The sequence below is a fragment of the Stigmatopora nigra genome, chromosome 19 (assembly GCF_051989575.1).
Source record: "Stigmatopora nigra isolate UIUO_SnigA chromosome 19, RoL_Snig_1.1, whole genome shotgun sequence".
NCBI lineage: Eukaryota > Metazoa > Chordata > Actinopteri > Syngnathiformes > Syngnathidae > Stigmatopora > Stigmatopora nigra.
Genome location: NC_135526.1, coordinates 9,094,049 through 9,117,100, shown reverse-complemented (window position 1 = coordinate 9,117,100; position 23,052 = coordinate 9,094,049). Strand labels below are relative to the sequence as shown.

Here is a 23,052-nt window from a genome sequence, read left to right as displayed (position 1 = left end):
GGGTGTCAATTTTGAATAAAAGTGATGTGGAATAAAAATAACACGCTATGAAAATAAAATACAGCCGTTTTCTTTGACATAAATTGCACTGGAAGTTTTTTTTCCCCTGTTAATGAAGCTTGGTTCATTATGATTTATAATGCAAATCTACTCTTTGATACATACTCATTGAATTTGAAACTCCAAAAATTTTAAAATTGCAGAAAGTTGTCAATACCTTATTTTTAATATATGCTTTACAAGGATATTTTTTCTCAATGTAGTCTATTGTTGAAAACACAATTTAGTTTAAACGTATTGTATAACTAAAGTTGAAAGGGCAGTTGCTGCAAGATTTGGAATTGCATTTTTAACTTTGCAGTTGTTCCATATTTCTTTTTACTTATGTCGAAAGTAAGGATGAGCCGGCTGTTGATGAATCATGAAGTGCTTGTTTCTTGTCGGGTTATTTTGTTCGATGCACTCAAAATCGAAAGCATTTATTCTCCGCTTTAAATGACGAAAATAATTTGAAAATATTGCAAATCGATAAATCGTTTCAAAACCAATTGATCTAAAAATACACGTTGATTTATTACACGCGGAACATAAATTGCGCTTTTGTTTTTGCCGAACCTCCAGTTCCATGAACGCAAACTGTTGAGCCCGGTAAGGCAAAATTAGCCACAAATTCATCATTTTTGGCCTTTTATTATGTGACCGAATCGTTATTTGGGAATGGAAATGTTCTTTAGAGGTATTGTGTGTCTTTCTTTCTTCTCATCCATCACCGTGGCGACAGGTGAAGAAAACTTGCTCTCCGAATTTATATAAAGCTTTTTTAAAAATCCAGTATAGTTCCATCAACAGATTTGTCGCGATTTTTCTGACGATTAACAGCAGCTGCTGCTGATGAGCATGACACCATGGTGGCCATCCCCGGAGGGAAAATGACAAGGACAAACTTCGGTGGGGATGAAGATGAGATTAAACTTTTGCCTTTTTTATTGGATAGACATTCCGTCACCAATCAGGCTTTCAGGTTAGTATTTGCGTGAAGTTTTCTAACAATATTTGTGTTCAAAATTACATTTGCATGAATGTTGTTGATGAAATTTGTTGTTTTTATGGGGTGGGGTGGGGGGGGGGGGTTGTATTAGTGGACTAGTGATAAATAAAGTCTTTTCTGATAAAAGATGGATCTAAGAAAAATATGAACGCTATTGGCGGAGCGGATCAGCCTAGGGTTCGATCCCAGGCCTGGAGTTTCCTGTGGAAAGTTTGCATGTTCCCGAATGGAATGAATGACTATATCGTTGAATATAATAAGAAGCTTGATTTCAGTCTTCATTCTGCTGCACTTCTCAATTTGTACAGTTAGGTAGAGCTGGTCACCTAAACAATGCCACTCCGTTGTCCATGAGTTCAGGGGTCTATAATCCTCTGTCTGAACCGCTTTATCCTCACAAGGGTTGTGGGGGCTGCTGGGGCCTATTCCATCTGACCAGAGGAGGGGGACACCCTTAATCGGTGGCCAGCCAATCACAGGGCACAAGGCGACAAACAACCATTCACGCTCACACTCATAACTAGGAGCCATTTAGAGCGTCCAATCAGCCTTCCGTGCATGTCTTTGGAATGTGGGTGAGAACCGCACTACCCAGAGATAACCCACACAGGCCCGGGTAGAATATGCAAACTCCACACAAGTGGATCGACCTGGATTCTATCTATCCATTCAGCCGCTGGGCTTTGATGGGTCTAATCGTGATGTAGTAAAAATGTCAAAAGAGTATTTTTTTTCTCAACATCATTATAACTGTAGCCCTTAACACCTATTTGTGGAAAGATGGGCCCAAATTCCGATCACGTGATCATCCCTAACACACATTCCTTCTTTCAGGGAATTTGTGAGGGCTGAAAAGTACAAAACTGAAGCCGAGAAGTTTGGTTGGAGTTTTGTCTTTAAGGATTTTGTTTCTGATGACGTCAAGAGTAAAGTGACGCATACCATTAAGGTAAATACCGACTGGAAATCTCTTCAAATCTCGATGGACCCCGTTTTTGTTGCTCCAAAGGCCTTTATATGTTCGACAGTCTGCTCCTTGGTGGCTTCCTGTTGAACGAGCCTTTTGGCGGCAGGTCAGAATTTTTTGTTTGGTTTTGGGGGGATTACAGAACATCTATTTACTTGCGTCGTTCCCGGCACAGCCTTCTGGTTCCGGTTCTGGCATCAGCGCTCGACTGGAATTCCCAGTGGTCCACGTCAGCTGGAACGACGCTCAGGCCTTTTGCGCATGGAAGAAGAAAAAGCTGCCTACTGAGGAGCAGTGGGAATGGGCAGCTAGAGGAGGACTCTCTGGTAACAAACACTCACACGCCTGCTCAAACGACACATTTTTTTCGTCCTTTATTGATTCCAGGCGCCACCTTTCCGTGGGGGAAGCGCTTCCGGGCCAACAGGACCAACCTATGGCAGGTGAGATTAGCCGTCATTGTGGCACGCGACAAGTTGCTAATGAGACAAAACCGACAGGGTTCATTTCCGGATGGTGACACGGCGGAGGATGGGTATCACGGCCTAGCGCCGGTTGATGCTTTCCCACCTCAGAACCAGTTTGGTAAGGATGATTATTTGGGGTGTGTATTGCCTCAAAGGGCGGCCGGGCGGCGCGAGTGGTTAGCACGTTGGCTATGTTGGCTCCTTGAAAAGTAGATCTTTGAAGAAAAAAATTGAGCACTCTTGCTTTAGATCGGTCGCCAAGTAGCCGTAAAGCATACAGAGACATACAACCATTAACGCTCACACGCATACCTAATGAGAGTTTAGAGTGCGAAATCAGCCTACCATGCATCTCTTTGGAATTTGGGAGGCAACTGGAGTTCCCGAATAAAACCCACGCAGGCCCAGGATGAACATCCCATCTCCGCTACATGTCCACGCTGCATTTGGACATCAGCATACTGTCTGCTGTGCTTTATCGGCGTTGTGCTTCCTCCTATTGGACACGAGTGGAAATGCAGACACATTGCTTATTTTCTAACAAAAACGCACGTAAAGATTGTTTTAGACGGATTTTGAATCAATAAGAGAATTTTGCCATGTAACATTGTGAAATGTCGCAGAATCATTTATAAAAACACTTAATGATGAAGCTGATCATGTGACAGGACTGTTGGACATGTTGGGTAACACGTGGGAGTGGACATCCAGCACCTTTGCATCGCGCCAACAGATGTTCGTGCTGCGTGGTGCCTCTTGGATTGATACCGCCGATGGCTCAGCCAATCACAAAGCTCAAGTCGACACCAGGTTATCAGTTCTACTTCATATTTGTTTTAGCTCATTTCCTGCCATCGAGAGCAACAGATATTCAAGCCATTTGAAATAGGAGCTTTGGCAATGATCCCCTCCTAATTGAAATGGAATTGGATGTCTATTGCTGTGAGTGGCAGACATTGATTTTAAAGTGAGCATGTCCCACAGGATGGGCAACACACCTGACTCGGCCTCCGACAACCTGAGTTTCAGGTGCGCTTCGGACAGCCATGAGAGAAAACCACGTGGCGATTTGTAGACAACTGTGCTAGTGACAGGAAACATGTCAAATGTATATAAGGATTAAAAAAAAGTGTGATGAAGTTACACACGACATGAAAGTGCTGACTCGACAAATTGCCTTGTAAGTTCAGGGCGACTGATTTATCGGCCTGAAGACAAAGATGGACGAAATGTGAAAAAGTTGGATTTGTTTTTCTTCTTATTTTGGAAATAGAACAAAAAAGGAAAACCAGACCAATTCTGTTTCGAATTTTATTTTGTAATCTCATTTTCTTGGATCTAAGCATCTCCGGTGTATAAGCTGCACCCTTAAACTTGCCTTAAAGTCGTTTCTTTTTACAATTTCTCACATATAAGCCATCACTTGATTCACAATTTTCACCTCCATATTCATGGTTTTTAAAAGGAAGTACAATTGTGTTACTTTGAAGGAAAAAATCTTGAAAAAAAATGTGTTATTTCTGAGATACTGTATGAATCAAAAGCAAATTATTAGGCTCAACATCATAAGGAAGTTAGCAATTCATCCAGTAAAGGTTAGTTTCTTACTGCAAAACTGAAAATAACCAACAAAAAGTAAATGTTAATTTGCCTACATCTACTGGAGAATAGAGTGTAGCAACGCGTTAAGTCTTGTGCGGATATAAGCCTTACCCTTGATTCGGTCATCTTTTTTTTTGTTACAAATACGGATATATGTGAGAAAATACGGTACATTTTTCCAAGCTGCCTTTATTAAACAGAATTTGGAAAGCAAAATATGATCTGTAGGGTTTGACAGTATGTAAATAGCTCAGTTAGTGCTTTTTTTGGTGGGATGTCTTCCTTGATGTAATGTTTTCAAACAAAATGCATACCAAGGAATGAAGTTTTTTTTAAATTCCAATTCCTGTTTCTTTTCCCGCAATATACAAGAAAGACATCGGCGTTGAAAACTGTCAATTTGGGGGATGCCTGAGACATATGGTATAAACAATGTGTCAAAAGCAATGGGAAGCAATTATCTTTTGTATTTCTTTTCCCATTTCTGTTCAAGAAACCCAGATTGGAAAAAGGGATTAAAACTTGTTTTCTGAGATGGAACCACTCATTTTAATCAGTGACCTGAGCATGATTCATTTTCCATTATTTTGAGAGATGATAAACAAAAAAACTGAATGTAGCTCATTTCAAGTTTCACATTATTTTAAGAAAAACAAATCATGGACTAGTGAGCCATCATGCTTAACGTGTATATTTTTATCTAATCTATTGCCTACCTCCACCAAGGATTCTGTTGGACTCCAGTTTCCTTGTTTTCTCATCTCATTTTCTGAACTGCTTTATCCTCAATAGAGTCATGGGGGGTGCTGGAGCCTATCCCAGCTGACTTCTTGCCTGAGGCTTTGGACACCCTGAATTGGTGGCCAGCCAATCACAGGGCACAAGGAGACAAACACCCATTCAAACTCCACACAGGTGTAACGACCTGGACCCCATTCCTTGTTTTATTTTAATTTTAAATAAAAAGTATTGTCTTAATTGAATAGCTTCTTTTTTTATCTCAGTGAAATGTACACCTGCTGTCATCGGGAAGTGTTGAAAAAAATGTTTCTAATGCCCGGCATTTGAGTCTGGCAAATCAATCTTTCAGTTTTTTTTACGACGTCCTCCAAAGGGTTCGAGATAAGGAAGTATATAAACGCTCAGGGAAATGACGTCAGCTTCAGTCGGAATGAGTGGCGTGGCGTCATTTGGTGGCAGGAAAAACTAGTTGGCCCACATTCTTTTCCGTCTTCCACCTCAATCTTTCTTTTTGTCAGTCTCACCTTACGACCATGGACTCGGGAGATGTGTTCTCTTCCCCCGGGGAGCCCGACTTTTCGGCAGAATTCTCGGACCTCAACTCGCGTCTGCGTCCGCGCTTGACCTCCACCGAGAGGCTTTACTGCTCCCTCAACAGAATCCGCTCCAAACCCTCCCGAACTTCCACAGTGACCTCGCGTTGGCACGCTTCTTTGTCGGACCCAGAAGACGAAGGCCCGGAAGCGCCTGGGACCGTCGAAGCGCCTGGGACCGTCGACGAGTGCATCCTCACCGGCCTGAGCCTGACGGAAGTGCGCGAGGATGCCGATTTGGATCCTCGGCCATCGGGTGTCACCGCACTCCAGCGGGAGGAGCGCTCCGGGTCGCCCAACTTAGGGGGGCGCGACTCCCCCTTCCAGAGGAGCTACATGACACTGCCCGACCTTATCAACGTGGGGAGGCCGCTTGGGAGGCGCAGGACTCTTGGACACGTCAATGACACGGTTCCATTCATTCATTTATTCTTTCTTAGATGGTCCTTTTGTTGTTGTGGTTGTACTGGGTTTTAAATCTCAGCTGTTACGTCAAATGGCGCGGAGAGGCGGGGCCAAAAGTAACAATCTGGGCCTTATATCTTCTAATTGACCTAATTTGTGGAAACCCAACCCTAAAAAAATGGAGTAGTTAGACCAGGTGTGGGGAACTTATTGCTCGGGGGCCTTTTGTAGCTCTTTTGATGGGTAGATATGACCCGGGAATTAAATGCAGTTCTCTTGGTGGGTAGATAAGGCTCTCAAGCCATACGTGGCTCTTTGGATGGGTAGATACGGCTCAGAAGCCAAATGTTTTTTCTCTCTATGGGTATATAAGGCTATCTAGCAATATGTGGCTGTATTGATTGGTTGATATGGCTCCCGCTAACCTGCTAAAATGTAAAACTGCTAGTGAGAGAACTGAGTCCCAAACGTATCAATAGGAGCATCACGTGACGTCAGCACCAAGACGCCGACAATACCTCTACTGCCACTTTAATCCAAATTCCCCCCCCCCCCCCCCTCTAGACTCTTCTGCACATATAGTCTCACTGATATTTATTGATTAGCAACAGCATGACAATGTTGGTGTCATGGGAATTCAGAGTTCTTGTACAAAAAAATGGTGGAATGACAAAAAAATGTTTTAGTATTCAGAGTATGTGCTGTGGTAGTTGGGTAAAATTAGCAATCCCTCTGTGCTATTGTGGTTGGTAGATGGCCAATCCATCTATTTGCTGCTATCTTCCCCAACTCAAAATGTATCACCATTAATTTGCAGTCAAAATAGATTGGATGTTTCATAGCCATCAATGGCACAGACTCAGGATTCTTTTAACAACAACCATTTTGAGGAAGGGTTTGAGTAGTTTGGACGTCTATCGTCAATGCCAATGATCGTTTTATAATTAACTGTGCTCAAAAAAGTCACGTACAAGTTTCATTAAACATCCTGTAAGGGAAAAAAAAGAATTAGATTTTTGAAAACCTGAGCATTTTTTACTTCTAATTGATGACACTTGGAAAAATTGCAATGTTAACATTGTTGCATTTATTAATTATATTCAATCAAGTTTGCCATAAGTTTATCTAAAAATGTGCGGTTGCAGCTGAAAGAAGTCCGTCGGGAGGTGGAGCTGTCCCGACGACGCAGCATCAAGCTAAAAGCCCAAGTGGACAAACTGCAGGAGAGTCGACACGGGTCCGGATGGAGTCAGGATCGAGAGCGGGTAAACCTTCTGCCCGCATGTTGGTGACGGTGGCCTCGAGTGACCTTCGTGTTTCCAGGTGACGGAGGAGATCCTGTCCATCTTGAGGCTGATGCAGATGATGCCCACCCAGCAGGGGCAACCCCCACCAGAGCTGCCGCCTCCTGGGGAGAAGCGCCTGGATGCTGCCCTCACCCAGCTGCAGGACATCACCCGGAAAATGGCCGTCACCGGCATTGCCCAAAAGGTGCTGAATTTCTTGGACTAAGTTTTCACTGCGGTCTGGATTTTGATCTGGAAAAAACTGGCTCGTACTGGCAAAGCATTCAAAATTGACCCAAATTGTGAACTTGGGTAGTCATGTTTATTTTTTGCCAACAATAGCTTGTGCTTAATTTTGACATCCAGCCATTTGGGCAGAACCATTTTAGTTTTCAAAACTCACACGACCTGTTACTTCGCCCATCATGTCAAAGTGTCACAAAAGAACTTGCTGTGAGCTATGCTAAATGTCAAAAGGGTTTGATCTAACACATGGTGTTGCATACAGGAAGCCAACTCGCTTCAAGGGCGCACGTCTGAGGATGGCGCTTTGCTGCAACAAGCGCTGAGGGATCGAGATGACGCCATTGAGAAGTTAGTAGCAGGTGCGGACAGATATCTGCGGTTTTGTTCGGCTAATACATGTTTGCATGTGTTTGGGCAGGAAGAAAGCCATGGAGACAGAGCTCCTGCGCTGCAAGACAGAAATGATGCTGCTTAACAACCAACTGCTGGAGGCGGCACAGAAACGCTTGGAGTTGTCCCTGGAGTTGGAAGCTTGGAAGGTGGGTATTCAAAAACAGCATCACAACTAAACTAAACTACAGTGGTACCTCTACTTACCAATGCTACATTCTACACACAAAATATTCAATTTACAAAAAGCTTTGATGGTAAATCTTTTGTTCCAAGATACGGGAAAACGGTCCAATTTTCGAAACGTCAAACATCCGCTCAAAATGTAAATACACTTCTTGTATCTGGTATTATATTTTAAAATTGTCGTGATAGTCAATAGCTAAGCAACTATCTGGTAACACTCCCACAAAAGCCCCTTTTACTGTACATTTGACACTTTGACCCTCGTCCGTTAGAGAGTTGTTTGTCTGAGTGTGCGTAACATAATTTTAAGTTTTTGTGTTGCGTGAACGTATGTTTACCCGGCTGCCACTCGCAATTCGACTCTATTTTTTTATCCATAGTAATGGCTTAATAAATAGCATTTTTTTTCTATAGCATACATATTTTCACCCAAAATTGTTATTACTTTTATCATTTGGTTTGGGGGAGGGAGGGTAGTATTATAGATCAAGGAATGAGTCATAATTCAATGTAAAATCTGCTTCTATTTATAAAAAATCTAATTTACAAAACCAGTTCTGGAACCAATTAATTAAAAAAAAGTATAGGTGCCACTGTATAAAGCATGGTCGTTTCTTCTGCCTTTCAGGAGGATATGCAGCTTTTACTTCAGCAGCAGCTCCATCTGCAGCAGCAGCTGGACAACAACACCAAGAAAACCTCTCGCATGGGCATCCTGAGGAGGAACAAGGTGCCCCTGCAACGGCCCACCAACTTCCCGGTGCATCCCGGGCCTGCCTCACCAGATTCTCCCACTGCGCACAGTCCCACCCAGGTCTTTAATGGCAGGCCACAGCTGTCACCCATGTGGCAGGCCCCCACTTGGAAGGACAAGTGGAGGAGGGGCACTGGGGGGCAGCCTACCACAGAGGGCTCCCAGCTCAAGGGGAATGATGGCTTCCAGGTGATTTCGCTCAACTGACCCGAAATGACCAAGTTCAGGAAGAAAACATTTAAATACCTTGCTTTTATTGAAGAGGGCTAATCATCGGCACATGAATAATATTATGTATACAACATAGGAAGGACAAAGTTACTTGGGGGTTAATATATTATGGATGTGTGATTTCTTTACTTTATAACTCTGATTGTAAATAAATAAAGCCACAACATTTACTTACATTTCCTACTTATTATAATATGTAGAGGACTAATTAGTCCTCTACATGTTTACATGGAGAGTGCATATTGTGTCAGTTCAACTCATTGTCTGACTCCCACGTCACTCGTCGAGCCAATTCCCACCTCTTAATCCGAGACAAATATGCTACATTGCAGATGCCACCGAGAGGAAAAATTGACTTCGGTGCTGAGAATAATGTAAATGTAGAAGTTGCTGAAGTGGAATGTCACATCGGGAAAAAAAACACCTCATCACATGTCACCTCACAAATAATGCACGACAGATGGGACAACACTGAAACATGTTAAGCTACCTGCACGCAGTCCTAGTATAAATATGGCAGGGTAATAGTTGCAGTGTTCCAAATTCCTCATATTGCAGCTATTTTTCAATGATTAGTTCACCCATCAAGTACTGAATGAGGGTTTCTCGTCTTTAGTGTAGTACCACATCACAACCTGCCAGTTAGCAGCATTGGGCTTGACAACCACATTCAATCCTGGGGATTCATTCACTAATGCCTCGTCATTTTCTGAACCGCTTTATCCTCATTAGGTTCGTGGGGGCGGCTGGAGCCTGTCCCGGACAACCATGCACGCTCACACTCATACCTAGGGGCAATTTAGAGTGTCCAATTGGCCTACCATGCATGTTTTTGGAATGTGGGAGGAAACCGGAGTACCCGGAGAGAACCCACGCTGGGGAGAACATGCAAACTCCACACAGGTGGACCTGGACTTCAACCCAGGACCCTAGAGCTGTAAGGCCGAGGCATTAACCACTCGCGCCACCTTCACTGTAATGCGAGAGTGAAAAATAATTGTGCGAGTCCATTTATGTGGTCGGCCATTTTGAGTTCTCATCTGATGGTGGGCATTAGGAACGCAGGAAGGTGACAACAGAGCTGATGAAGTCCAATGGTTTTTCAGCGTGAATCCAGTGGCCTGCATCTGGTATGTACTGAATGCTGGCGCACGGGAACAGACGCTCAATTTTGGGGTAATCTTCAGAGCTGGGGGTAGGTGGGTGACAACAGTTTAACAACCTATAGTTTTTACCCGATTCGATGAAAGTAGTACCTGATGTAAGGTGATTTGGCTCCCCCCAGGAAGAGCGTAGGGCCTTGATAGGTGGAGTCAACACTTGGAAAACTCATGAGATCATCAAGGTGTGTTGAGACTGCATCCAGGTTGACCCTCCAAGCGTAACTACCGTTTCTTTCCACCAGGTTGGTGAGCAGGAACTGTCGCAACGAGTGCTCCTAAACACAAAAAGCTCCGATTACGTCACGATCGGGGGAGTTTGATCATCACATGAGATCATTCAGAGAATCTTCCCATAAAAGTGATTCTGACCTTCACTCGGTGTCGCAGCTGGTCCTCAGCCGAGCGTCTGGCGGTGGAGCGCGGCAGATCGCTGGGGACGTTGACATCTCGCATGGCGTCAATGTACAAGTGGAAGTCACTTCTGGTATTGCTCTGAGCCGGGCTGATGTCCACCACAACCAACCGTTCCACCAGTGCCGGCTGCCAGCAGGGAAGACAAAGATCTTTAAAGCATTTAGCTCTCAGTATCACGCCGCAAGTAAACATATAAGGGGTGACCTGAGTGAGGGCGGTGGTCATTGCCGTCTTGCCGCCCATGCTGTGCCCAATTAGGATGCACTTGTCGATATGCAACTGCGTGAGAAGTTGTAACAGGTCGCCGCTCATGGCCTCGTACGTCAGCTCTGGATGGTGGGGACTGTTGCCGTGGTTACGGGCATCAACGGTCAGCACCTAACTGGACAAAAAGACGATGAGGATGTCTACACCCCGGAATATAGATGCTCAGGATTCCGACGAGTGCTGGTATGTACCTTACGACCGGTCCGCTGCACCAGTGACTTGGCGATAGATTGAAAGTTGGATTTGCTTCCGAACAGGCCATGTAGGAAGACTAGTGGCGTGGAGCTGTCGCTCTTCCCATCAAACACGTCATAAGTCAGATTGACCGTGCTGGAAGAACAAACTTTATTAAACTACTGTATCGACCCAAATATAAGACGACCCGGCTTTATCAAGATGCAAATTTGAATATAGACTTCTTGAACACCAAATTACCGCATTTACTCGCTTAAAAGCCGGTTTTATTTCTTTTTTCAAATTGAATAATTTTATATTTTGCATTTACAAAGACAGGAATATCAACGTTCTTATGATATTGAGCCTAATAATGTGCATTTGATTCATAAAGTGTCTCAGAAATACCACTTGTAATGATTTTTCTTAAGATTGTCTCTTCAAAGTAACATTTGTACTCACTATTAAAATGGAATATGGAGGTGAACATTGGGAACACTATTGAGAAATTGTCAAATTAAAAAAATTCAAGGCAACTTTCAGGATGCGGCTTATATGTGAGTAAATACTGTATTTTTTTTCTATAAAAAAACAGACAGTACACGGGCGGCCCGGTGAAGCGAGTGGATACCGCTTCGGAAAACAGCTCTGGGGTCCTGGGTTCAAAACCAGGTCATGTCCACCTGTGTGGAATTTGCATGTTCTCCCCAGGCCTGTGTGGGTTTTTTTCTGGGTACTCCGGTCTCCTCCCACATTCGAAAAATATGCATGGTAGGCTGATTGGCCACTATAAATTGCCCTTAGGTATGCATGTGCGCGTGAATGCTTGTCCGTCCCCTGCGATTGGCTTGCCAACGATTCAGGGTGACCCCTGCCTCTGGCCCGAAGTCAGCTGGATATGCTCCAAGCGCGACTCTAGTGAGGATAATGTGGTTCAGAAAATAAATGAATGAATTAATCAATCTACTGTGATAAAATTGCAATAACTGCTTCAACTCAAGTTCTGCATTTGGGAGGACCCAATCTAGACTAATTTCTCATCTTGTATTTGCACTTTCGATGGGCTGCTAACCACTTTAGTAACCGTTTGTACCTGGCTACTTCCGTGACCACTTGTTCATGTTGACTACTTGTATATATTTACTACTTATTTATATTGACTATTTCAAAAATATTTGGAATTAAAATGTTGTTTTTTGCTACTGGCAATTACCTGCTGGTGCTGGACAAACTAGCCGAGTTAGCGAGCCTCCGTCCGGGCGGCAGGCGACAAGGTGGCCGAGAAAGGAGAGGAACAAATCTCGGTCTCGGCCTCGTCGCTTGGACCAAGTGGCACAAGAGGGTCATGGTGGCGTCACTTTTCGAAGAGAAAAACCTGGATTTGGAGTTAACTCGGCGACATGCGGGCCTTTGGGAGCTCGGAGTTGTTGGCAAGCTAGCCAGCCGCCGACTGCTACAATGTATAGGCACGACGCACTTCTTTGACAGCGTGCTTTACACAACTGGAAGATCATTAAACTCGGTAGAGAATTAAAAAGAAACGACTTATTTACGATGTCCAAGTATTACGTTAAAGATGGAACTGCTGCCCCTAGCAACATGGCCGCAATGTTGCTGCCGGTGCGGAGTGAGACACTTGATGGGCGTGGCCAATGTTTGTCTAATCCCGATGTGGGCCGAAAGGAGTATTTAACCCCATGGAGGAGCAAAACTAATCTCAAATAAAAATCATACTATATGGTATATATATGCATGTATGTATATGGATGTGTGTGTATGTATATGTATGTGTGTATATGTGTGTGTAAGTACAGTATATGTATATATATTTTTTCATGTTTTATTATTTATTGTTTTTATTATTATCATTATGTATATTTTTTAATTTATTTATGTATGTATTTATTTATTAGTATTATTTATTTATTTATTTTTCATATATTTGGATACGTTTGTCAAGGGCATTACAAAAGGCTTTATATTGCCGCTACTCTTTGTTGCCTCTAGATGTCAGCAAAAGGCTTACCGGTGCACTTATGATGATTTTGAAACATGACGAATCTATTTTAAGGTCACATGAATGACTCACTATTTACACTCTTGCGTCAGTGTAATGAGACCCAATGGCAAGACATTTTGATCATCCCCTAACAGACCTTCCCAGTTCATATAGATTGGGAATCCATCACCTTCAATGGCAGCCAATGAGTTCATATTGAGAGACCGCAAACTTTGGTTGTGATAGGAGCCGTCTGCTGGGATGGAGCAGGCCGTTCCCACGACGACGGCCCACGGGACCATGGCGCACATGGAAAACACTTTCATAAGATCAAAGTTCACCCATTGAACTACTTACATTTGTTCTAAACGTTTAATAAAAAAAGTCACTTTAAACACACCCTTAACTTTATCGCTTAATTTCCAAGCTTTGTAATATTGACAAATTGTAGGAATTCACATTATCTGTAATCACAATGACTCAAACATATATTGAGTATTGAGTTTGTTGTTTTTTGTTTTTTTATATTGAGTTTGACTGAATTTTGCTTTTTTTTTTTTGCTTTTTCCAAAGACTGCATGAACGTTCAAGACAACAACATGACAACCTTCATATTTTTCTTCTGCTATATTGTAATTATGATCAGAATTTTAATTTTTTTGCTGAGCATCAAAATAGCATTGAAGATAAGATCCCCGGCAGGGGTGAATAATAATGATGATAATGATAATAATAATGCAAAGTGTAGTGTTTTACACAAGTTGCGGGGGAGATAGGTTAGAAAAACCAGTGATAACCTTAGCACATTTTCTCTATCAGCTTTTGGACTTTGCTGCCAGGTCATTCTCATCTTCGAGTGTCTTCATCACCTGCAACAAATACTTCTATCGACTCATTGGTTACAGTCAATGGAGATAGACATTCAATTTACCGTATTTACCGGACTATAAGTCACACTTGAGTATAAGTCGCACCAGCCAAAAAATGCAGAATTAAGAAGGAAACAAAAATGGAGTATAAGTCACATTTTCGGGGGAAATTTATTTGATAAAATCCAACACCAAAAACACACGTTATTTTGAAAGGTGATTTAAAATTAGAATAAAATAGAGAACAACAGGCTAAATAAGTGTACGCTATACTAACGTTACATGCCTAGTAATGTTAGTAACGACGTAACAAGTTAAGAGTTATTCAGAGTATTTTTGTCCGTGACCGGACATTTTGTTTAATATCTAAGTACAGTTGATAACCCTAACCCTAACGGAGACCAAAAGACCGGCGACCAATGGGGACCAAAAGACCCGCGACCAAACGTCCGAGCACCATTTTGGTTTTATTTCCTTGAGTTTTTTTTATTGACATAGAATGAATGGTAAGTGTGTCGGCCTCACAGCTCTGGGGTCTGGATTCAAATCCAGGGTTGGTCCACCTTTGTTAAGTTTGGATGTTACCCCCGGGCCGGCGTTGGTTTTCTCCGGGTACTCCGGTCTCCTCCCACATTCCAAAAAGATGTATGGTATGCTCATTGGACACTTTAAATTAAACCTTAGCTATGAGTGTGAGCGTGAATAGTGGTTTGTCTCCTTGTGCCCTGTGATTGACTGGCCACCAATTCAGGGTGTCACCTACCTCTGGTCTGAAGTGAGCTGGGATAGGCTCCAGCACCCCCCACGACCGTAATGAGGATGAAGCGGTTCAGAAAATGATAGATCTTGTTGTGAATTCAATAAATCTATAATTATAAAAAAATAAAATACAATAATGACTAATAAATGAAAATATATACTATAATTGCTGGTATTTAATTAAAAAAATGCTCAAAGTCATCATTTTCACACTTTATATTTGAGGATAGACCACCAACTTTTATTGAAATATATGATACAAGTCAAGCAAAACATTAATAACCACATTTAATTTTAATTCAGCACTATTTCATTTGGAAAAAAAAGGAAAATATTTTAGTAATAACATTTTTAATCTCTCACATACAATCCATTTAGCGGCACTAAAACGCGTGGTCTCACAATAAATTACACAATGTTAAGTCATTTATATTATTAGAATCATAATTAAGATACAACAGATCACATAAATGTTCTAATGAAGTGCATGTTGGAGACCCAGCCACAGTGAAACTGTCAGTGAGCAGCCTGCAGCCATCACACAACATCTTCAGTTTCAGTCGAGCTCTAAGCAAATATTTCACACGGACACACACATCCCCACGTACACACACGCACACAAGGAAGAAGCAAATGTAAAATGAGAGCAGGTGCCTCAGCACACTTGTTGAAATGCAGTTTCAGTGAAACACAACACCCATAAACACACACAAAGACATAATAAGGGGAAAAAAACCAAGCTGGAAGATTTGAACTTCATGTCGGAGTCTTTGTGAGATAGCCTCACTGTGGTCTCATATGTACATACACAAATGTACACAAAAGTATTTAAACATTACAAAAAATAAATGAGGAAGAAAAAAAACAAGCAGTTTTGGTGATATGCAACACTAAAATACACACTCGCTTAAAACACACACAGACGGCAAACAAAATGTGAAGCTGATGAAGTCAAATATTTTGGTGTAACTTCATTTTCTTTTTCTTGAAAATCTACATGTACGGTATATAGGATTTGAAATGTGTGGAATTTTATTCAGATTTGATACAAGTTGAAAGGGGAATTGTTTTTTTTTAATTGGTCATATTTCTTCAGAAGAACCTATTGAGAATTGCTAAACTCTTCAAGGGAAAAACAACTTGAGGTCACACCTTTCACACGTAGTCCTTGCGGTCGTATCCAGTGTTGTTACTGCGCGGCGCCGAGTATGCCATCCTGGGGGCTTTGTAACGTTGCTCTTTAGGTGGGCAGCTACTGCACAAGATGCCCCCCCCAATCAGTAGCAGGGCAGAGGCCCCCCAGCCGATGTAAAGTGAAGCGCCTAGCTCGCGGCGCTGCGGGTTGGTCAGGATGGGATTGTAGAAGTTGCGCACCACCACGTGGGCGGTCCAACAGGCCGGAATGAGTACCAGCAACCCGGCTAAGAGGAAGAGCACGCCGGACGCAATCATCACCCGGGCTTTGGCACCCTCTTCCTCGATGCAGTTGGTGCACTTGGCGCCCATCACCGACACTAGCGCTCCGAGGACGCCCAGGATGATGGCCACGATCATCATGGCACGCGCCGCCTGTAAATCTTGAGGCAGAGCCAGCATGGAGTCATACAACTTGCACTGCATTTGGCCCGTGCTCTGCGTCACGCAGTTCATCCACAGGCCCTCCCAGATGGTCTGCGCTGTGATGATGTTGGCACCCACGAACGCCGTTACCTTCCACATGGGTAACGCACAGGTCACGATGGACATGATGAAGCCCAGCACGCCTAGGCATATGCCCACCAGCTCCGTCCCCATCGACATGGCCGAGCCTCGACGACGTCCTCCTTTGTTCCGGGAAGAGGTGAGGCGCTCTGGGAGCCCGGAAGACTAATGATGAGGGTCTGAAAGTTGACGTTGTGAGGAGGCGCCGCAAAAAAGCCTGCAATTTATACAGTGGGCGACGCCCTTGTCTAGGCACCAAACAAAAAACACACACCTGCACCTGTGCGCATGGTGGGGGAGGGTTGCCCTGCGCGTGGTGGGGGTGGTTGAGAAGATGGATCCATCTAGATAACAAACAGTTGAGAGGGAACTTGAAAATGGAAAACAGAAATCAAAACAACAAATGAGGAGAAATCAACACAACTGTTTAGTTTTAGTACATATATTCATTCTCTTTTTCAAACGAAAGATCTTTCAGTGTTCCGTTACGACAGTTTGTGTGCGCTCAGTCACTCAGTGGTCTTTTGTTGCATCGGTGTTGGGAAAACAGTCCCAAAGGGACAAACCGGAAAAACGACTCTCAGCGTAAACAGGAGCCAGGCCGCAATACACTGCACTGCGATGGGTCGACTACAGTGCAACACCTTTCACTCACGCATAGAATGTGGCTTCGTCTTGATAAGACTCGCTGATTATTATGTGGTTTCTCGGAGAGGTGGAACACAAATATTGCATTTGAATATTTAAAGTCAGACATTTACATCACTTAGAAACAAACAGCATTTATTCAACTTGAAATACAAGCATTTGCTTTCATGTTTGACATTCTCAGTACAATTTTACTACCGTAAATAAAATGTCAAATATTGTATAACAATAAAAAGGCTTTCACGTGAGTACTTAGTTACGTCAGCACAAAATAAATTAAAATAATTGGTTAAGATAAAAAAAAGAAAAAAAATCCCCCAAAACAGAAAAACTTTATAAAAAGATATATAATGGCTGAACAATAAACTCAGTGGACATCAGTGAGGTCAGATTGATCATTGTTAATGACCAAACATTGTAAAGAAATATCATGGATGTCTCCATCTTAAATGCTAAAACAAAAGTCATGAAATATAGTTTATATCTTATACAAAAACAAAGACTATTAGGATGTTGTAGAATGAACAAAATCCAGATCATTTTCCAAACAAAAAAAAAGAATGATTGTGAGACAGAAATCATAAAATATATTTTTTAGTTACAATCTGACTCATTTTCTTGGTCTGAGCATAAACACACAGTAGTTTCCATGACAACACACCCTACAGATACCAGAAAAGCTCCTAATAGTCCTTACCACTCAAATAAATATACAAAGACCTCCAGACCGGTCCCCAACATCACATTGGGTCCTGCATCTTGCTACTTCTGGCAGGTTCTTCTTTGTGCTAGCTATAAGAACAGCGGTTCCAAGTCGAAGGCAACACGGGTCTCCATCCAGACAAGAACCCGAGACAAGCGGTTTCCTGATGGTCACACGTAGTCCTTCCTGTTGTAAGAACTGTGAGCGACGGACCTGGCCGGGGCGGCCGAGTAGGCCACACGGCTGACGGGGCGAATCCCGTACCTCCCGGACGTCTCCTCACGAGGGGGGCAACTACAGCACAGGATGGCCCCTCCCACAAGCAGCAGCGCGGCAGCAGCCCAGCCCAAGTACAGTGCTGCGCCGATTTCCATCTTTTGTCCCAACTGGACGATGGGACTGTAGAACTCCACCACGATGGTGTTGGCCGCCCAGGAAACAGGCACCAGCTGAGTTAGCGACGCCGTGATGAAGGCCACCCCGGATGTGATGGTCACCTTGGCTTTGACGCTCTCGTCTTCAATGCAGTTGGTGCACTTGGCACCAACCAAAGAGATGAGCAAAGCCAGAACTCCCAGGATGATGGAAACCACGGTGAGAGCACGCGCCGCCTGTAGGTCCTGCGGAAGTGACAGCATGGAGTCGTAGACCTTGCACTGCATTTGGCCCGTGCTCTGGAAAACGCAGCTCATCCATAGACCTTCCCAGTACACCTGCGCCGTCACGATGTTGGCGCCGATAAAAGCTGAAACCCGCCACATGGGCAGCGCACAGCTCACAACGCTCAGGACCCAACCCAACAGTGCCACCGTCACGCCCAGAAGCTCCAAGCCAAAAGACGACATGGTGACTCTTGGCTTTGGTTCTTTGCTTCTCGGGAAGATCCTTGCTTGGTTGAACTCTTAACTTGTTCTCGCCCAAGTCAAGTCAGTCCTGGTCAGGTCGCTCTCCGTCACAATGGTCCTCGTCTTCTTGTTACCAATCTCTACTCTGATGCAGATATTCAATCTCGATGTGATTTTATTGCTCTGATGTCCAACCCTTATTGGAGATGCGAAGAGTGGACCAATGAAGCGACTGCAGTCCCGGTTTACCACCTGGGCGTGAGTCTTCTGCCGTTTTTCAAATAAAAAAACTGCTTTATGGTTGGACCTTTCACCTGGTAGCGGTGGGCATGTGCTTTTATTGGTGTGGCTAGGTAATGATCTTCCAACAACCAGCTTGTGTGTCGATGGCTGACCGCACGGGAACACCACACTTCCAAAAAGGCTGTAGGTCCAAAAAGACTTGTCTCGTTTACGGCAACGACTATTTTGAAGACTTGGGCCATGATAAAAAACTAAGATATGACGTTTACCAGATGACCCCAGTCTCAAAATGTTATTGATTCACACAAAAAACAATGAGGATAATATTAGATCTCATTACTCTCCATTAAAACTAAAAGCTCTAAATAAATCACCCGATGATGTGAGCAGTCTGGGTTTGATTCCCACTCTGAGTGGTTGTGTGCCCAATGGCTGACTGGCAGCTTGGAACAGGGGTTTAACCTCGGACTTCGCTAAGACAAAATGACTTGGGAGTGACATGGGATTTGAAAACAAGAGTAAATAGTCTCCTTCTGGTCACTTGAATTTAATGGTGTTTAATCTTATTCTTGTTCAGAAAGTCCACTTCCAATCCATTTTGGAGGTTGACTAAGGACTTATTTGAGATTCTCATGTGACTTGATCTCATTTCTAACCGGAAATCAACAGTTTATTGTCCACATGGTAGTTATTTTCCCCCGCCTTGTTTGGTATCTAACTTTTGTTGTGATGAGTGAGGACTCAAATGTTTGACATGAACAGACTTGTTAGTTAATAAACAACCTGACTTGGGTCAATTTTACACACACATTTCTTCTTGCCAACATTCTTGCGTTTACACCAGAAATATAGGTCAATGTCAGCTCCCTTAACAAACAAACATCTTTTTACAGCCAAAATTTTCATAAACTCTTTCACACCACAGGCAAAAGCTTGTTTTTAAGGAACTAAATGTTAAACAAAGACTTAGCGGAAGTTCAACTCTTCCACGTTGGATTATTTCAAAAGAAGTAGGTCAGATGCGGCGAGCATGACACACTTTGATTCAGTGTCAACGCAATGGTAGATTTGGGTCGAAGGGATAGGGAAAAAGCGCCTCATTTCTCCAGCTCGCACTGGTTCAGCTCATATGCGATTAGATAAAAAGAGATGTTCAGCGTTATCTTCCCGTTTTGCACAGACACTCACACCTTGAGAGTTGGGCAATAGCAGCGCAATCATGAAATGTCATCAATACATGATAGAGAAGACTTTTATGGTATAATGTGAACAGTAGCAAATTATTTTAGTACAATTCATTCTTTTTGTGTAGTGTCTATCTCTATCCTCACAAAGGTTGCAGGGGGTGCTGGAGCCTATCCCAGCTTACTTTGGGCAGCAGGCATGGGACATCCTGAATTGGTGGCCAGCCAATTGCAGGGCACAAGGAGACGGACAGCCATTCACGCTCACAATCATAGCTAGGGGCAATTTAGAGTGTTTAACCAGTCTACGCTGGAAGTTTTTGGGATGTGGGAGGAAACCAGAGTACCTGGAGAAAACCCACATTAGCCCTGAGAAAACACACATAAGCTCAGAGAGAACATGCATACTTCACACAGGAAGGTCTGGACCTGGGATCGATCTCAGAACTGTGGGGTAGACGCAATAACCTCTTGTCCATTAGAATTCTTCAATGAAAAACTACAGTTTGTTGACATGATAACAAAAATTGATGTGTGAAATGGGATCACTCCAAGCCCCTATGATTATGAGTGTTTCAACAGTCAACATGTAGTTGCCAAGGGGCTAAGGCTTTTTTTCTCCACTAAATTTCAAAAATGTTCAGAAAGCGATTTTGGGCCCAGAGAGCACCAAGAACTGTTCAGAACTATTCAAGACTCCTGGAGCAGCCCAAATATGCCCTAAAAGTGTACAATTAGGGCTACTAGTCAATTTTTGGCACTCTTAAAAATGACATACTGTCTGCAATGCAGCTGCTTTTCCTTTTTTTGTCATTTTTGACGAAAGAAACAGAACTGACCAACAAAGAAAGTAAAAAGCTACTTTTTGGGGAAGGGTTAAGATAACAAGTTTCTATTGGGTAGCTTCATTGGTCTTGACCGTCATCGAAACCTTTACTCAGCTCATAAATCCAACGCAAAACCAGAACACAGATACGATCCATATATATATCTTTAAAACTATGACGACACCCTACTGCCCTCTACTGAACACTTTCCATTGTTGTGTCCATGTCTATACTATTTTTGCGATTGTGAGTTTTTTTTATACATTTTTTTATTATTATTGTTTAACAGTTAGCATGCCTTTTCATTCTGAACCTAGATCAAAGAAAAATATTTTTTAACAGAGCAATTTTGTTTATTTGAGAATAATATATCGGCTTAAATTGTCAATCCGCCATCATTAATGTTTTCTTTGTTTAGAAAAATGTTTTAAAAACCAAACCGTATTTTGAATCTTCTTTTTAGGCAGATTTGAAATAAGTAAAACGGAAATAAATAATGAAAACTGATGCTTAAAAGTTTCTTTTAAAATGACAATAAGTAAAAAAGGCTTGAACTTGAACTGAAGTCTTTTTTACTCGATAAACAAAATCCTATTTCTACCCTGAAAATTAAACTGCAAACGTATTTTGAATAAAACCTTTCTCCACCTTTTTCATCATATCATAAAAACTAACCATCTACCAAAAATTAATAAAGCACCATTGAAAAAAAAAATCATACACACTTTCTAAAATCTAAGATTTAATGTTTCAATTTCTCCCGTTGGAATACAATAAATATGCCACTTAAATAGAGTAAAAAATAAATTAATTCCAATAATCTGGAATTGCAGTGGCTTCAAGAACTGTATTTGTTGATTAAGTACAGTATAACACTTTTGTATAGAAAGATGGCATGCATGGGAAAACTTTTCTTAGGAAAACATTCATGTATAAACATCTTTTAATTGACCTGTGCGTTCCTTCATTCTGTAGCCGGAGCAGCATTTGTGGTAGAGTTAACAGTGGTTCTTGGGGAGCCATGCATGGTATTGTAATGGATACAATGCATGATATCATCTACAAGTTGGGGAATTTGGTAATAACTGCCAGTCGGTTTCAGTGCCTGCAGAATACTTCTGCAATCATACTGCAAAAAGGAGAAAACAGCCAGAGTTAAAACTATCCAAAAGTTTTAAAAAAAAAGAGGCATCAATGGCTCTCCTTACTTTTTTCTGATGGATGTACACCGATAAATGTTGCACAATAAATTGGGTTTCTGTGTTGTTGCCCAAGACATCTCGGAGCTTGCAAAAAAACTCCTGAAAATAATCAATCAATAAGGTTAAAAGAAAAAAAAACACAAAACAAGAGTCCAACCAAAAATATTTACCACACATCTTCCAGCGCCATTTGCCAGATGTCTTATATTTTCAACATATACCTGTAATGGTGGGGATTGTTCAATTAGGAATTGTTCAATGATGCACCATCATAATTGTTTTTAAGAGTTATAGAAAACTAAAATTAGGAGTGGCCTACCGTGGGTAATGAAAAGCTGGAATTCATCAACTTGTCAAAAAGGGGTCGGAGGATACGCTCAGGTGGGTGGATTGTCGCAGGTGCCGCAGGATGTCCACGAGCCACCATGGAGGACATCAGCAGCAGTGTTGTCACCATCAGCATCATCATCATTTTCACTTGCGCGTTTGAATTGACCAACTGCTTCAATTGGCACTTATCGTATTCTGAAACCTCAATCGTGAGCACGAGACTTATATTCATCTTATCTCACGCCTCTCCGCCCCAAAACTGACGCATTTTCACTGCAATGCACAGGAAATAAGATTTGTTTGATTAGGCTTCCAAAAAAGGAGATATTTCTTTGAAGTTTCTCGTCAGCAATGGTGATTAGAAAACGATAGGTGAGCATATTTTTTTGCACTTTTTAAAATTGAGTGGCACTCAAATTTTAATAGAAATAGCATTAATATCAAGTCATCATATGAATATAACATTTTGAACTCAAGGCTAGATTGGAGTTTTCTGAGGTCATGTGTTAAAATAAAATTCTAACTACACAATTGACCATACGATACTAAAATCTGGAATATTTCCACAGTGATTGCACTTTGCAGGATATATCAATTATTATTTTAAGATCTATAGTCAACTGAATAAAAATCAAATAGGTTTTACTTTTTTTGAGATGGTTTTGAGTTGCCCTGGGATGGGCTGGCCACCAATTCATGGTGTCACCCGCTTTTGGCCCAAAGTCAGGTGAGATGAAGTCCCGCACCTCCCCTGCGACCCTAATGAGGATTAGTGGTTCAGAAAATAAAGGAATGATTCTGAGTTCTG

The 23,052-nt window shown here is 42.4% G+C and overlaps 5 protein-coding genes across 6 annotated transcripts; 2 read left to right on the top strand and 3 right to left on the bottom strand.

Moving 5' to 3' along the window:
- The first annotated feature begins 452 nt into the window (after positions 1-452).
- Positions 453-4,617, top strand: LOC144213015 (inactive C-alpha-formylglycine-generating enzyme 2-like). 2 transcript variants are annotated; one of them, XM_077741251.1, is made up of 9 exons: positions 453-781; positions 883-1,021; positions 1,883-1,997; positions 2,077-2,121; positions 2,191-2,341; positions 2,403-2,458; positions 2,516-2,600; positions 3,151-3,292; positions 3,467-4,617. In XM_077741251.1, the coding sequence occupies exons 1-9, from the start codon at positions 718-720 to the stop codon at positions 3,555-3,557; spliced, it is 888 nt and encodes a 295-aa protein (XP_077597377.1). In that variant the 5' UTR covers positions 453-717; the 3' UTR covers positions 3,558-4,617. The 2 variants fall into 2 exon arrangements, with proteins under 2 accessions (XP_077597377.1, XP_077597376.1); XM_077741250.1 differs by having other exon boundaries at positions 456-781; positions 880-1,021.
- Positions 4,618-5,230: 613 nt separating this feature from the next.
- LOC144213013 (uncharacterized) lies at positions 5,231-9,086 on the top strand. Its single transcript, XM_077741248.1, has 6 exons — positions 5,231-5,829; positions 6,969-7,088; positions 7,147-7,314; positions 7,618-7,703; positions 7,774-7,894; positions 8,560-9,086. The coding sequence occupies exons 1-6, from the start codon at positions 5,359-5,361 to the stop codon at positions 8,890-8,892; spliced, it is 1,299 nt and encodes a 432-aa protein (XP_077597374.1). The 5' UTR covers positions 5,231-5,358; the 3' UTR covers positions 8,893-9,086.
- Positions 8,923-12,574, bottom strand: LOC144213014 (sn-1-specific diacylglycerol lipase ABHD11-like). The gene is made up of 6 exons (XM_077741249.1): positions 12,148-12,574; positions 10,952-11,090; positions 10,698-10,871; positions 10,449-10,619; positions 10,173-10,354; positions 8,923-10,105 (listed from the first exon to the last, which is right to left on the bottom strand). The coding sequence occupies exons 1-6, from the start codon at positions 12,279-12,281 to the stop codon at positions 9,970-9,972; spliced, it is 936 nt and encodes a 311-aa protein (XP_077597375.1). The 5' UTR covers positions 12,282-12,574; the 3' UTR covers positions 8,923-9,969.
- A 2,191-nt stretch (positions 12,575-14,765) lies between these two features.
- On the bottom strand, positions 14,766-16,471 carry LOC144213017 (claudin-3-like). The gene has a single exon (XM_077741254.1). The coding sequence runs from the start codon at positions 16,359-16,361 to the stop codon at positions 15,717-15,719; it is 645 nt and encodes a 214-aa protein (XP_077597380.1). The 5' UTR covers positions 16,362-16,471; the 3' UTR covers positions 14,766-15,716.
- Positions 16,472-17,783: 1,312 nt separating this feature from the next.
- Positions 17,784-18,555, bottom strand: LOC144213016 (claudin-4-like). Its single transcript, XM_077741253.1, has one exon. The coding sequence runs from the start codon at positions 18,456-18,458 to the stop codon at positions 17,784-17,786; it is 675 nt and encodes a 224-aa protein (XP_077597379.1). The 5' UTR covers positions 18,459-18,555.
- Positions 18,556-23,052: the final 4,497 nt, after the last annotated feature.